Source organism: Onychostruthus taczanowskii, unplaced genomic scaffold (assembly GCF_017590055.1).
Source record: "Onychostruthus taczanowskii isolate IOZ18803 unplaced genomic scaffold, ASM1759005v1 scaffold75, whole genome shotgun sequence".
NCBI classification, from domain to species: domain Eukaryota; kingdom Metazoa; phylum Chordata; class Aves; order Passeriformes; family Passeridae; genus Onychostruthus; species Onychostruthus taczanowskii.
In genome coordinates this window covers 581,655-593,953 of record NW_024505339.1, presented here as the reverse complement: position 1 = coordinate 593,953, position 12,299 = coordinate 581,655, and the positions used below count along the sequence as shown (strand labels likewise).

At 46.2% G+C, this 12,299-nt stretch overlaps 1 protein-coding gene across 1 annotated transcript in view; it reads left to right on the top strand.

Moving 5' to 3' along the window:
• Positions 1 to 12,299, top strand: part of PIGL (phosphatidylinositol glycan anchor biosynthesis class L) — a gene marked incomplete at its 5' end in the record, with an annotated part of 52,018 nt that overhangs the window by 27,479 nt on the left and 12,240 nt on the right. The window contains 2 exons of the mRNA XM_041422844.1: positions 5,482 to 5,572; positions 10,811 to 10,878. Of these exons, the coding sequence (XP_041278778.1) occupies positions 5,482 to 5,572; positions 10,811 to 10,878 (159 nt within the window). The remainder of the gene's footprint in view (positions 1 to 5,481; positions 5,573 to 10,810; positions 10,879 to 12,299) is intronic.

Genomic DNA, 12,299 nt, shown 5'->3' with positions numbered 1-12,299 from the left:
AATTACCCTTTGTCTTTGGGGAGGGATGGAGGAAGCTGGAGTGTCACCTGTCAGAGGTGTGCTGGGTTTGTCCATGGGAACATGCAGAGCTCTCCCAGAGTATTTTACTGTTAATATTCCAGTCATTACATCTTCCCCACTTCCTTTACCCTCTACCTACACCAAACCCTGAGATTGTTATTTCCAATCTTAAAATACAACTATCAGAATAATCAGTATTTCTTTACTATAAGGAGAGGGAGGATGCTGCTGGTTTAAAAATTTCTTGAGCTTCCCTGTCGTAGGTGGCTTTTCATTTGACAGCTGGCATCCTGCTCAAGTCCATTTCTCTCCCAAATTGGAGGTTGTTACATTCCAATAAGCACACGGCATCTGTTCTCTGTAGAACATGATTTTGCAAGATGCTGATCATTTATCTAAGTGGGCTATTTTCAATTGAATCAGAGATGTACATGCAGCCTAACAGCAATAATTCCCTCCTGTCTGTAATTGTCCATTATAGGAAGAGGAATTTATAAATAGTTATAAAAGTCAGGATTTAGAGGCTGTGCTTCAAGACCTAGGGCTAGCTGGTCTTAGCTTATCTTAGCATAATCTCAAAAATAAAATTCTCTGCTCTACTTTGGAGAGCATGAAATAATTTCTGTTTACACATTTTTTTCAATTACTTTGAAGCTGTGATATAAAGGTCACTGATTGCCTCTAGTCATCACATGGCTTTTTCACTAATTGTGCACTCACCTCATTTTGTTCTGTGGGATCTTTTGCTTCTTGATCCAGTTTCATTGCCCAGATGTTCATTTCATACAGTTATAACTTTATACAAAGGGCATCCTCTGTTCCAACAAACACATTGTGGTCGTTGTTCCCAGCTGGGAGCCTCGTGCACAGCAGCTCACCTGCTTCCACCATCAGCCCACTGACCTTTGGGCTGATTTAATGTAAAATGGGGATAAGGAGGAGATGTTATGCCAAAAAGTTTCCTGGTCCCTAGCCTTGGACTGATTACGGTTGTGCTGCAGGATAAAAAGGCAATAAGAAATGGGAAAGCTCTTTCATCCTGACCCTTTGGTGTGTAGTGGGATGGAAAATCACATGGGCACCTTGAAAGTTTGGCACTGGTGTCCTGGAATGTGTAAATGGAGACCTTAACATCTGCAAGAAGTCACTCCATTGCCTGCTCCCTGTAAAAGCCACCCACAAAGGTTTCATGTCACGGCACAGAGGTCCCTGCTGGTCCCCATGGGGTGACTCTGGGGTAACCAGAGGCCCCCAGGGCCTGGGGAGTTCCCAGCTCACACAGGGTCAGGTCTCAAGGTTATCCCACAGCCCATTTGCTGTTTGTGGAGCCACGTGGCCATCACACAGACCAGCTGTTGGGTTTAACTTAACCTTTAGAGCAGTCATGAGAGCTTAGTTCATGAGCAGAATAAATTACACTGAAGGCTTCAGGAGAGGACTGGCCATCTGAACGCCCTGGCTGCTGCTCAAAGCTCTGTGGAAGATGAGCAGTGGAAAATTGGACAGGGATTGAGCAGTCTGTCATGTAAGGAGGGTATAACTTGGCAATATATATCTGTGAAGGCTTTGAAATCTCCACCTTGGCCAAAAGTGACCTCCCAAATGACAGGAATCTGGTCATCTTGAGCACAAATGTTCCTAGAAAGATGAGCCTACAAAACTGTGCCGGCTGCTGGCAGGGCCAGCAGGGCAGGCAAAGTGCAGAGTGTTCCAGGCTGAGGTGGGAGAGCAGCTCCAGCCCAGGGCAGGCAGAGGAGAGCCCTGGAGAGGAGCTGGCACCAGGCAGAAATGATGGGTGATGATTTTGGACATCTCTCATTGTCAGCTGTGAGGCTGCTGGGCCAAACCTGCACAAGGTGGGATGGTGCCTTAGGCTGATGTGATCTGCTCTGGGGACTTGTAGATCCCCACAAGGGAGCTCCAGGATATCCAGGACATCCACTGCATCCTTCCTGGGCAAACCTTGGGAAGGGCAGCTGCAGATGCCAGTGTCTGCTCAGCTTGGCAGGGAGGAAAGCAAAGAGTGAGGTGGAGAAAGCCAGGGGCCCTGTCTGGTTCTTGCTACCAGTGGATGGATACACAGGAAGGTGCAGGATTTTGTTTTCTGAACTTGATGTTTCCTGTGACTGCTGAAATCAGTGAGCAGAAACAGACCCTTCTCCACACTGCAGCATAATTCTCCATTTCCCTCCCTGGAGGCTGCAGATCCCCTGACACAGCTGTAAATTCCCTGTACAGTGCACAGCATGAGTTTCACTGAAAATTCCTGGGAAAACAACTCTTCTGAAGCCTTATTCCATTAAAACTATTTTTTCCTCCTATTCATCTCCCCATTTTTCCCAGCATCCGAACAACTACCTTCATTCAATATCAGACACGTGGAATCCCATAAACATCCCTTCCAGACCATAATAGTTTGATGGAAATATGGCCAAGTGCCCAAAGCCCTGTGCCCTTCCCACAGCCCCCTCCAGCAGCATGACCTGAGAGGCCTCTGGTGCAGGATTTATGTCTTGGTGTGTGGCAGTGACTGACAGCAGCAACGAGGAGCTCTCTGGGGCAGAGGACAGGGAGGGGAACGGTGTCTCCTGGGAGGAGCTCCAGTCTGCTCCCGGGAATGTGCTAATTTTCACTCCTTTATCGTCCTTTATCTCAGCCCTTCGACCTTGAGCTCAAAGGCATCATCAGCCTTAGCCAGAAAGGCAGCGTGCAGTTAACCACTGAAATGCTGAATGTTTCTCATACAAGGTCCTGAAAGTAAAAGCAACGATTGCAGCTTATTTTAATAGTGCAGCACCTCGGGGGACTGTTCAGGTTTGGGCAGAACCTGTTTATGATATTAGGAAAAACACTGTTTTCTTGTGTGATTTTGTGAGCAGTTTTCGAAATCTGATGTCCCTTCAGAGTTCCTGGGCATGTGGAGACCTCGTGTAAGCCTGTCCTGTGTATGAACTGTGTATGAACTCAGTTCTCTTCATCACCTTTTCATCCTTACTGTACCCAATTACTGATATCCAGAGAACAGGCAGAAAATTTACTGATCCCATGTTTTCTGTGGGTCCCTTACTATCATGGGAACACGTTTCCAACTTCATAAAGTATTATACAAACTCTTATCATGAAAGAAAAGTCACTTCCTGGAGCAGTCTAGATGAATGTATTTATTGCCAGTCCTGCTGACTTCCCTGGGTGCCTCTGGGTTTGTCAGTTAGCTGTGTGTAAGTTCTTGTGTTTGCAGAATGAGCTGGAACACTTCCATGGGCCATGGTGGCTATTAATGAGTTAGGAATGTGCTTCTGTGCATGTGTCTCTTGTTTGGCTAGATCAGCTTCTCTTCTGTACCTGACAAATATGATGCAAGAAGAATATTTCCTTTTCCTTGCTGGCAGTAAGCGGTGTCTCTACGACCAGCAGTAACTGGGTAAAAGCAGAATTTTGGGTAGAATATTCCTGCTCAATCAGTTCAGTGTTGATGGAGTTAATTTGCTCATGCCTTCAGATTGTTTTGTTTCCAGGGATTCTAAACCGTTGCCTCCAGCTGTTCATTTCCATTGACGAGGATGATCTTTATCTGTCTAAACTAGTTAAAACCTGCTCCACTACCCAGCAGCCTTTTTGGAAACAGCCCAATAAAGCTGAGTGCGGTGGCTATGACACCAAAGCCTCCTGGACATCATAAATTCCAAGCCCTACTTTTTTTTCCTGACCTCTCACTGTTGGAGCACCCTTCCTGTTTTAATGGGACTCTTCACTTCCTCCATTTAAGCCCTGTCCAAAAAGGGGAATGATATTTGAACTGTAAGTGATCAGTGGAAGAATCCCTGTTAGATAATTGGCTGCTTTAATATTATCAGGTTAAGGCTTGACAGACCTCAAAGGTTTCATTCAAACAACTGAAGCACTGTCACACTTGGACTCAGTGTGGCTATTTCTTGATTTGTTTTAGGTGAATCATATTTATAAATGTGCTCAGTCTAAGGCTTGTTGTGACATGCTGGTCATACCTTCAGGGTCACCTGGGCTGCTTCCTCCTCAAACAGGAAGTATGAAAGTTCGTGTGAAAGATGCAGGTTTGTTAAGCTGATGAAGCAGCCACCAGATGCACCAGGGCATCCTTCCAGGGCTGAAATTCAGGTGTCTGGTGTCCATCAGGCAGAGATGCTGTCTGTACCAGAGGGAATTGCCAACAACACAAAACTTTCTGTTGCTGTAGTGCTGCTAGAGGGGCCAGAGCTGGAATGTGCAGCCTGGTGCAGGAACTTCCCTTGTGCTGGGGTTTCTAATTCACATTATTATTGCCAGAGCTGAACAGGAACATGTAACACAACAAAAAATCTAATGGTCAGTTTGAACATAAAGCTCTTCAACTACTGTTAACAGCAGTGGGAAAATCTGTGGCCAGGAGATCTCTCCTGAAGAAGACCCAGGCTGAGGTTTATTTTGGGATGTGTCAAGGAAACATTTCCCTGTAGTTTTGTTGCAGATGTTGCTGTCCCTGCAGGCAGGGAGGGAGCAAGGCCTGAGCAGGGCTGGGATGAGGCTCCTGCTCTCTGCTGCAAACAGCTGGAGAGGTTCAGCTCCAGCCCCTGGGTCTGTGGGAGAATGCTGTGTAGTCATTTTTCTGCTGACCACCTCACAGTGATTATCAGACTTCCAGAGCAGGGAAAAGGTCTGAGAAAAAGACCAGTTTAACATGTCATTATTGGGTTTTAGCAGCTGTGTGTTATCCTATTGTTTCTAATAACCTTTGCAACTTTGTGAGCAATGTTTTCTTGGCATCATTCAAACATAATGACTGGGGGGTCACATTCAGCTCTCAGTTGTGTAAATATGGAATGTTCTCTTGGCTGTCTGGTGCTATTTGGCTCATGGTCCCTGCCCCTAGAGTCCTGCAATCCAAAATACCCAGGCAGGGAGTTCAGTCACAGTATGCTCTGCATACCAGCTGGGTATGCAAAGCACAAAATAAACACATGAACAGCTACTATCAAATCCAACCATATAATCACAACTCTGCTGTCCTCTGGTTGTGGTTAGTGGATTATTCCTGAATAAATGACAGCAGGAGTTTGCTTGGTACCTTCCCAATGTAATTCACCAGTAGATTATGATTGGGAAGTCTTTCAGAAAAATGTGTTTTTAAAGGGGTTTTAAATTTGATTGGGATAAATCAGGAAAGAGAATTTACAAAATAGATGTTGCTTGAAGTAAAGCAGTCACAAAGTCTGCCTTGATGGTAAGAGGAAAGGGATACCTTGACAAATCCATGAGGAGGGTGTTGGAACTGCTCTTTCTCTTCCAACCCTCCAGTATCCAGGCTCGTAAGACTCTTAAGCTGGTTTTATATGGTAAATAAATTTATCTCGATTTCATTCTGTGATTAAGTTGATCTCTCTGTTCCACAGTGGTCTTTACAAAGTTCTCAGCAGTGAAGTGACTGATTGCCCTTCTCATTTCCAGGGATCTTCCTGATGATCCTGCTGTGGAGTGGGACACACAGCTCCTGGCCACCCTTGTCCTGGAGCACATAGAAGCCAAGAACATCAACCTGGTAATGTGACACTTTCTGCAGCACAGGCAATTGCCACATTACTTGTTCTGGGCTTTGCCTTTCCCTCTGGAAGCTTTCTTTGGAGTCTCTAAGGTTAGGATGTATCTTCTCTCTCAGGAGAGCTTTCTTTGCTTCCCAGTGAAAAATGAAAAATTTCAGTTTTCTAACTCTTCAAAAGGTTTCTGTATTTTAAAGTAACCATGTTGTGATGGAGAGCCAGATTGGGCTTTAGACTTAGGTTTAGGCTTAGATGTGAAGCCCATTGGCAGATGTGTGTTAGAGAGCTTGGTTAGCAGGGTTATAGGTCAGGATTGAAGGATATTAAACTGGGGAGATTTCCTGGCACTGGAATAGTTTGGGTTTTTTTTCCCACAGAACAGGAATAAGGGCCTAAGCATGGAAAGGGTTGTGTTCTGTTCTTCTCTGTTGAACCCTGCTTTGATCTGGCATGGCACTGTCACACACTGATTAGCAGCAAAATCACAAAACTCTCAAAGCCTTTCAGCACTTCACAAAACAAGAAACCACATCTCCTGCAGCATGAAAGCCCCACGAGCACAAAACCAGCATCATGCATCCAACTTTGTATTGATTCTGAGGCTAATTTTCCATGAAATTCATTGCTGTGCACAGAGACAAATGCAGTTTTCCTGGACTCCTTTTGTGCCTTTTGGCCCCCTGGATAGATAGGTTTTAATCTAATCTGAAAGCTCCAAACACAGGAGGGTTTGTGTTGCATGTTTGTGACTCTCAGGGGTGCAGGGACAAGTGCACCAAAACCCCAGAAGAAATTCTGAAAATACCAGAACTCTTGTGGATGGTTAGGAAGGATTAGATCTTTGCCTCGGGGAGAATTAAACTCCAGCTGTTTGTGCTGCGGGAGGCTGGAGTTTGCCAGGGACAGAGCTGAGCTGAGCAGGGAAATGTGGGGTTTGCAGAGCAGGAAACATTCCTGGGCATGGTGCTGGCCCTGCCAGGATGGGAGCCCCTGCATTGCCATCAGCTCCTCCCTGAGCAGCACAAATCACTACAGCAGGACACAGCAGCAGCACCAGGGCTGCTGGTAATGAACTGCTCTGGAAATGTTCATTATTTGAAGTGTCCCAAGCAATCACACAGGTCTCAGCTGTGTGCTGCAATACCATTCATTTAGGAGCAGACTGAATTTGCCAACAACAGCGAGAGAAGAACCTAAGTACCTTTGTTAAACATCCTGCAGTTTAAAACTTCAGAGCTTGCTCTCTGTGATATCTCTGCTGTCCTAACCCAACAGCCTTGCCTTGAAAGATAAACTGAGTCAATTTATCACTAATGTTGAAATTGATAGAATTGGCTGAACATGTTAAAAGAGCCTTGAAAAAACCAAAAACTAACAGAGTTTCAGACCAGCTCAGTGGAATCAGCATGACTGGAGGGTGTGCATTGTTGTAGCTATCCCAGTGGGAAAACTTTCCCCAGTTCTCCCAGCAGTCACAGCATTGACAGTGGTATCTTTATTATCTTTATTTGCAGAACATGTTGTGTGCCATCTGGCAGTGTAGCAGGGGCTGCAGTTCTAGCATGTCTGAAAGGAAGGATTGCAAGGCAAGGAGTCCCACATGCTCTGTGTAGTTTCCTTCCATTACATGGTTACTCATTTGTTCAATTGCCCTGGAAGTCTAGGAGTAGCTCAATCTTTTTGGGAGCTACAGGGACATATTTCATCCAAGCTCTACATTAAATAGTGCAGACACAGAAATTAATGGTTGATGTACTCAAAGCCAAAACTAATTTATAGACTTTGGGAATTATTTCCTGCCTGCTGGATTTCCAAGCAAAAGCCAGTGTTGCAGGGAGAGGCAGCCAAGGCTGCTCTGTCTTGATCCAGATTAGAAAGTGTTTGGTGTATAAAAAAAGAAGTTACACAGTATTGTGTGAACTCCAGGCAGGCTCTTGTTGCTCCTAAATCAGACACAAAAGACGTCTCCAAACTCAGAAGGAGCTCAGAGACAGTGGGTATCTCCCTGGGCTCTGGGAGTGCAAGGAGAGATGCTCAGGGGGAGGCCATGAGAAGTGGAGTTGCTTGCTGTGGCATTTTAAGGGATGGCTCTTGTTAAAAAGCAGAGACCTTTGTGTCTCCACAGCAGATGTGTGCTGTGTTTGAAGCACTGTGTGACACCAGAGGAGGAGGAGAACCTCAGCTTTGAGGTGTGAGGAGGGATCATGGACTCCAGACCTCTCAGGAGTTTTCTCTTCTGCTGGTAATTGAGTAATTTCCTCTGTGCTCTCCCCTCTCCGGAAGGGATTTCTGGACCTGTTTGTCTTGGCTGCTGCTCTGGCTTCCACCAGTGAAAGCTCCATTTCCTGAATACCAAGGTCACCCAGAAGAAAAACCAGCAACAGCAGCAGCTCCCATTTCAGAACAGGTGTGGGGAGGGAACTCCCTCTTGCCCTAAAGATTTCATTGAGCAATAATTTCCACATGAAGTATATTTACTATCCCAGCCTTTTGCTCCCAGAACTGGCTAAGCCTGTTTTTAAGCCAGACACTTTCAAGATGTTCAGGTTTTCTCATCCTGTCCTGATTGTTTGCTTGATTTCATCATCATCCTGGTTCAGGTTGGGAGTTAAAATCCAGCACAGCAGGAGCTGCACTGTGTGGAAGGAGCAAATGCTCCCGTGTGAAAATATCTTCAGCATGTGAGAAAGAAATTCAAATTCCTTATCAATGAAATGAATCCCTGAAGCCAGAGGGATTGATTTACATGTGATTGCTGGCTGCTTTAAGTCATGAGCAGCACAGTGGTGCTGTAGAATCAGAGCTCTGATTACTTATATAGATATTTAGATGATATATGATATATTTAGGGTGGGACACCACTGCTGTCCCAGAGCCAGATGTGTGCTGAGAGGGATCAGACAAAGGCAATGCCACCTTGGCCAAGTCACTGTGCAGATACCCTGGGAATTGTACTTAAAAATTCCTTTATTTGAAGAGACAGGCAATTCAGTAAACAATAACAGTAAACTGGACTACAGCAATTGAAAATGGGCTCTCTGTAGTGTCTTCAGCTGGTTCAGATGTTACATAAGCTCAGCAGCTTCTATTTCAAAACAGATGTGGAGAAGGAAAACCTCCAAAGGTGTTTCTGAACAGATAATTCCCATGTCAAGAATATTTCCTAACCCAGCCTTGTTGCTCCCACAGTTGGCCCGAGCCAGTTTTGTAAAAACAATGATTAGTTTATTTAGTCTGCTCACTGAAGTCTCTTATCTCAGTCTTCTGGTTTGTTCTCTTGTAACCTCCACAGAAGAAAAAATGTGTGTTTTGGCTTGTCTGGGGTTTTTTGTTTGATTTCCTAAGGAAACAGGAATAATGCAATTGTATTTATATGTAGGTGCACATGCATGTTTCAAAAGACTTTACAGCCCATTGGCTAATTTCAACCATGTTTGACAGCAGGGTGCTGCTCTTAAAAATGTTCTGTTTGTACAGGTTACAAGAAAATCAGGGGGCAGGCAGAAGAGACAAACCCTGTCTCTGTCCCCATTGAGTAAAAAGGTTTAGTGCAAGTCCAACCCTTATCAGACTCACACTGTTATTCACCTGAACAGGAATTTATTCTGCTTGCAGTGAGTGGGGTATGTTGTCATCTTAGGGAAGTACCACTCTAAGTAGGAGTGACTTCAGAGTGTGTTTTTTTCTTATCTGTGAAGTCCAGGGTGCTGTGCTCACCCTGAGCTGTGCTGAATTTCATGATGAGCTCCTCTACAAGATGATGTCCACAGGGAGAGCTCAGCCCCATGGCCCTGCAGAGCTCTCTGCTAGTGCTGATGTGCAGCAGCAGCAGCCAAAGTTAAACACATCCTTCTTCTCCTTATAAAATAGGGGTTGACCAAAAAATGTTTCTTTCTATAATGAAACCAATTTTGCTCCCACCAGTTCCTGCCAGCAAAGAACAACCTGGTGCTTGCTGGCCACTGGGCAAAGTGCAAAGTCTGACTGTGGGCTTGTCCTGGGTGGGTGGGTTTATAAGCAGGCTTGTGTGAAGTTTGTGGGGTATTTCTTATCACTGCCTTTGTGTTTCCTCTCCCTCTTGACTCAGTTTCCCCTGGCTGAGAGGGCCTCTCCTGCTGCAGGAGCAAGCTGCAGGATGGGCACGGTGGCTTTTGATCTTCCCCTGATCTCTAACCCAGTGCCCCAGGCCCTGCATATAAAAGAGATTTTGGGAAGGGAGGTGCTGTGAGTGAGCAATGCTGCAGCATTTCCTTCCCTGAAGAGAGAACAAGCTGGCAAGGAAGCAAACATTGCCTGAAACGTGGGAGTTGATGATTTCTTCCTGCTCCCAGAGAAGGGAGCTGTGGAGAGCTCTGCTGCTGGGCCCCTCCCAGAGCAAGCCCTGAGCTTTGCACTGTGCAGGGACTGTCACTTCCACTCCCTGCAGAGAGGATGGGCACACATTCCCTGTCCACTCCACACTCTGTGCTGCCACTTTGGCTGCTTGGTTGGGACTGGGAGCTTTTAAGTGCCTGTTGCACAGCCCCACAGAGGTAGGGGGTCCCCAGGGTGATGCCTCTGCCCTGACACTGTTGGTGGGTCTGGGGGCAGGGAGCCTGGGGTGTTCTGTGCTCTGGACAGTGCCTGGTCAGTGCTCTGTGCACATGTTACTTCTGAATTTTGGAGTTCCCATTTCTCCCTGCAGAGAAGCAATTAACAATACAATCTAATTCAGTGAAAAGCCTGATTTGGTTGTACAATTCAGATTGTTTAAAAAGGCTTCTTCTCCTGTCAGAGCCAGGACAGTCATACATGCTTTTGTGGCCCATGTTGCATCAATGATTCAAACCATGGCTTCACCCTGTCATCCACAGGCACTGGAGGATGTTCTCAGGTCCAGGAGAGAGTGATTCATAGAGCTGGACCTCTCGGGTCAGGAACACATTTGCAACAGATCACTTTGAAAGTGACCTTTTGCCCTGGTAATAAGTAACAAGTGCATCCTGCCAGTGGGGACATGATCTTGGTCATCTTTCTCTTGTTGGGCTGTTGGGCTGTGCAGTCATCTGGTTCCAGAGTGCCTTGTTTGTTTGGTTGCGTCTCTGTGGCATGAGGAGTCCACACACAAGGCCTCATTGTGCAACACATAAACAACTCATTAGACACAATGGGCTGGGGCAGGGCTTGGATGTCAAATTTGGGAACTGCACAGGCTCCTCCTCCTGCTCCTAAATGCTTCTTGTTGTGTGTGTTTATTGCAGGTGGTGACGTTTGATGCAGGAGGAGTGAGTGGCCATGCCAACCACATCTCCCTCTACACTGCTGTCAGGTACAATGTCTGCAAACTTCTCTGGGTGCCCCCCTGGGCTGGTGCTGCTGTGGAGGCAGAACCAGGGCAGTGTTCACTTCACTGCTCCAGCTCAGTGCCAGGCTGTGGGACATGACATTGGAGAAACTGCCACAGCTCTGGAAATAACCTATGGCATCTTTCAGTGTTCCATCAGCTGGGACCTTGCCAGTCTCCCTTTCACTGGGCCCTCTTTGCTCTTCCTGCCCTTGATCCCACTAAAATATGCCACAGATCACTTTGCACTCTGCTTTGAGGAGAGTGTGAATACATGATGCCTGAACTGGTGGCAGGTGGGTTTTGGAAAGTTCTTCACCAGAGGATGTTGCCATCTTGTCCAGGTACCTGAATTTACCTCTCTGCCCCAAGGACATTGCTCTTTTAGGAATAGTCTGTTAGTTCCTCCACCATTTTTTTCCTTACATTCTGGGACTCTGTGTTTCCATGTTGTGCTGGTGAGGTTAATAGACAGAAATCCCTTTATTAAAATCACTCAGATTTTGCTGGCAAGGCAGCCATTGTATTTTACTTTAACCCTCTGCTCATTCAGACCTCACTGTGTCCTAGAGAGATTTCCTCCAGAGCTGCCCCTGCCTTTCCCAGGCATGAGAAGAACTCTTTGCAAGTATAGCTTTGTATTTATAGCACCCATTTGTTTTCTGAATCATCTGTGCAATTCAAATAAACAAATTCTTCTGGCTCTCCTTGCTGACAGCATCACAGTGATTTGCCTTTCTCACTTGCCTAGAGAAAGCTGCAGTGCCACAGAACCCCTGCTGGGACCTTCAGCTTCTCTGGGAAGATGCTGAGAGCTTTGATGGCTGGAATTCAGTGTTAAAGGGGGATCATGGCTTTTCCCAGCAACTTCTGAAATTGCCTAACAGAGGAGAGGGGCTGGGGTTAAAGCAAGCAGTGCTTTGCTTGGGCTGGGTGGGGAGGTGGTTTCAGGCACAGTTTGAGGAGTGAACAGAGGTTGAGCAGAGGCTGATGGCTCAGGAGCAGAGGTTGGGCAGAGGCTGATGGCTCAGGAGCAGAGGTTGGGCAGAGGTTGATGACTGAGGAGCAGAGGTTGATGAGCAATGCTCACACCATTGGCACAGAGGGCCTAAAGAGCTTCCAGGACCTCTGTTTGCTCACTCAACTGCCCTATGACCCACAAAGAGAAATGAAAGGCAGGTTGTTAGGTGTCCTCCTCCACCCTGAAGAGATCATGGGAAAACAAGTTAGCAGCTGAGTGATATATGAGAAATTTAAGGAAAACTTGATTGTGATCCCAATTCTACTCTTGTCTTACTTTGTGGCTGTGCAGAAATCACTTTCCCAACTTCATGCTTTATGTTTCTTGTCTGTGCAGTGGGGATCTAACCCTCTTCTTGTCTCAGAGCATCTTACCAGGAAATGCT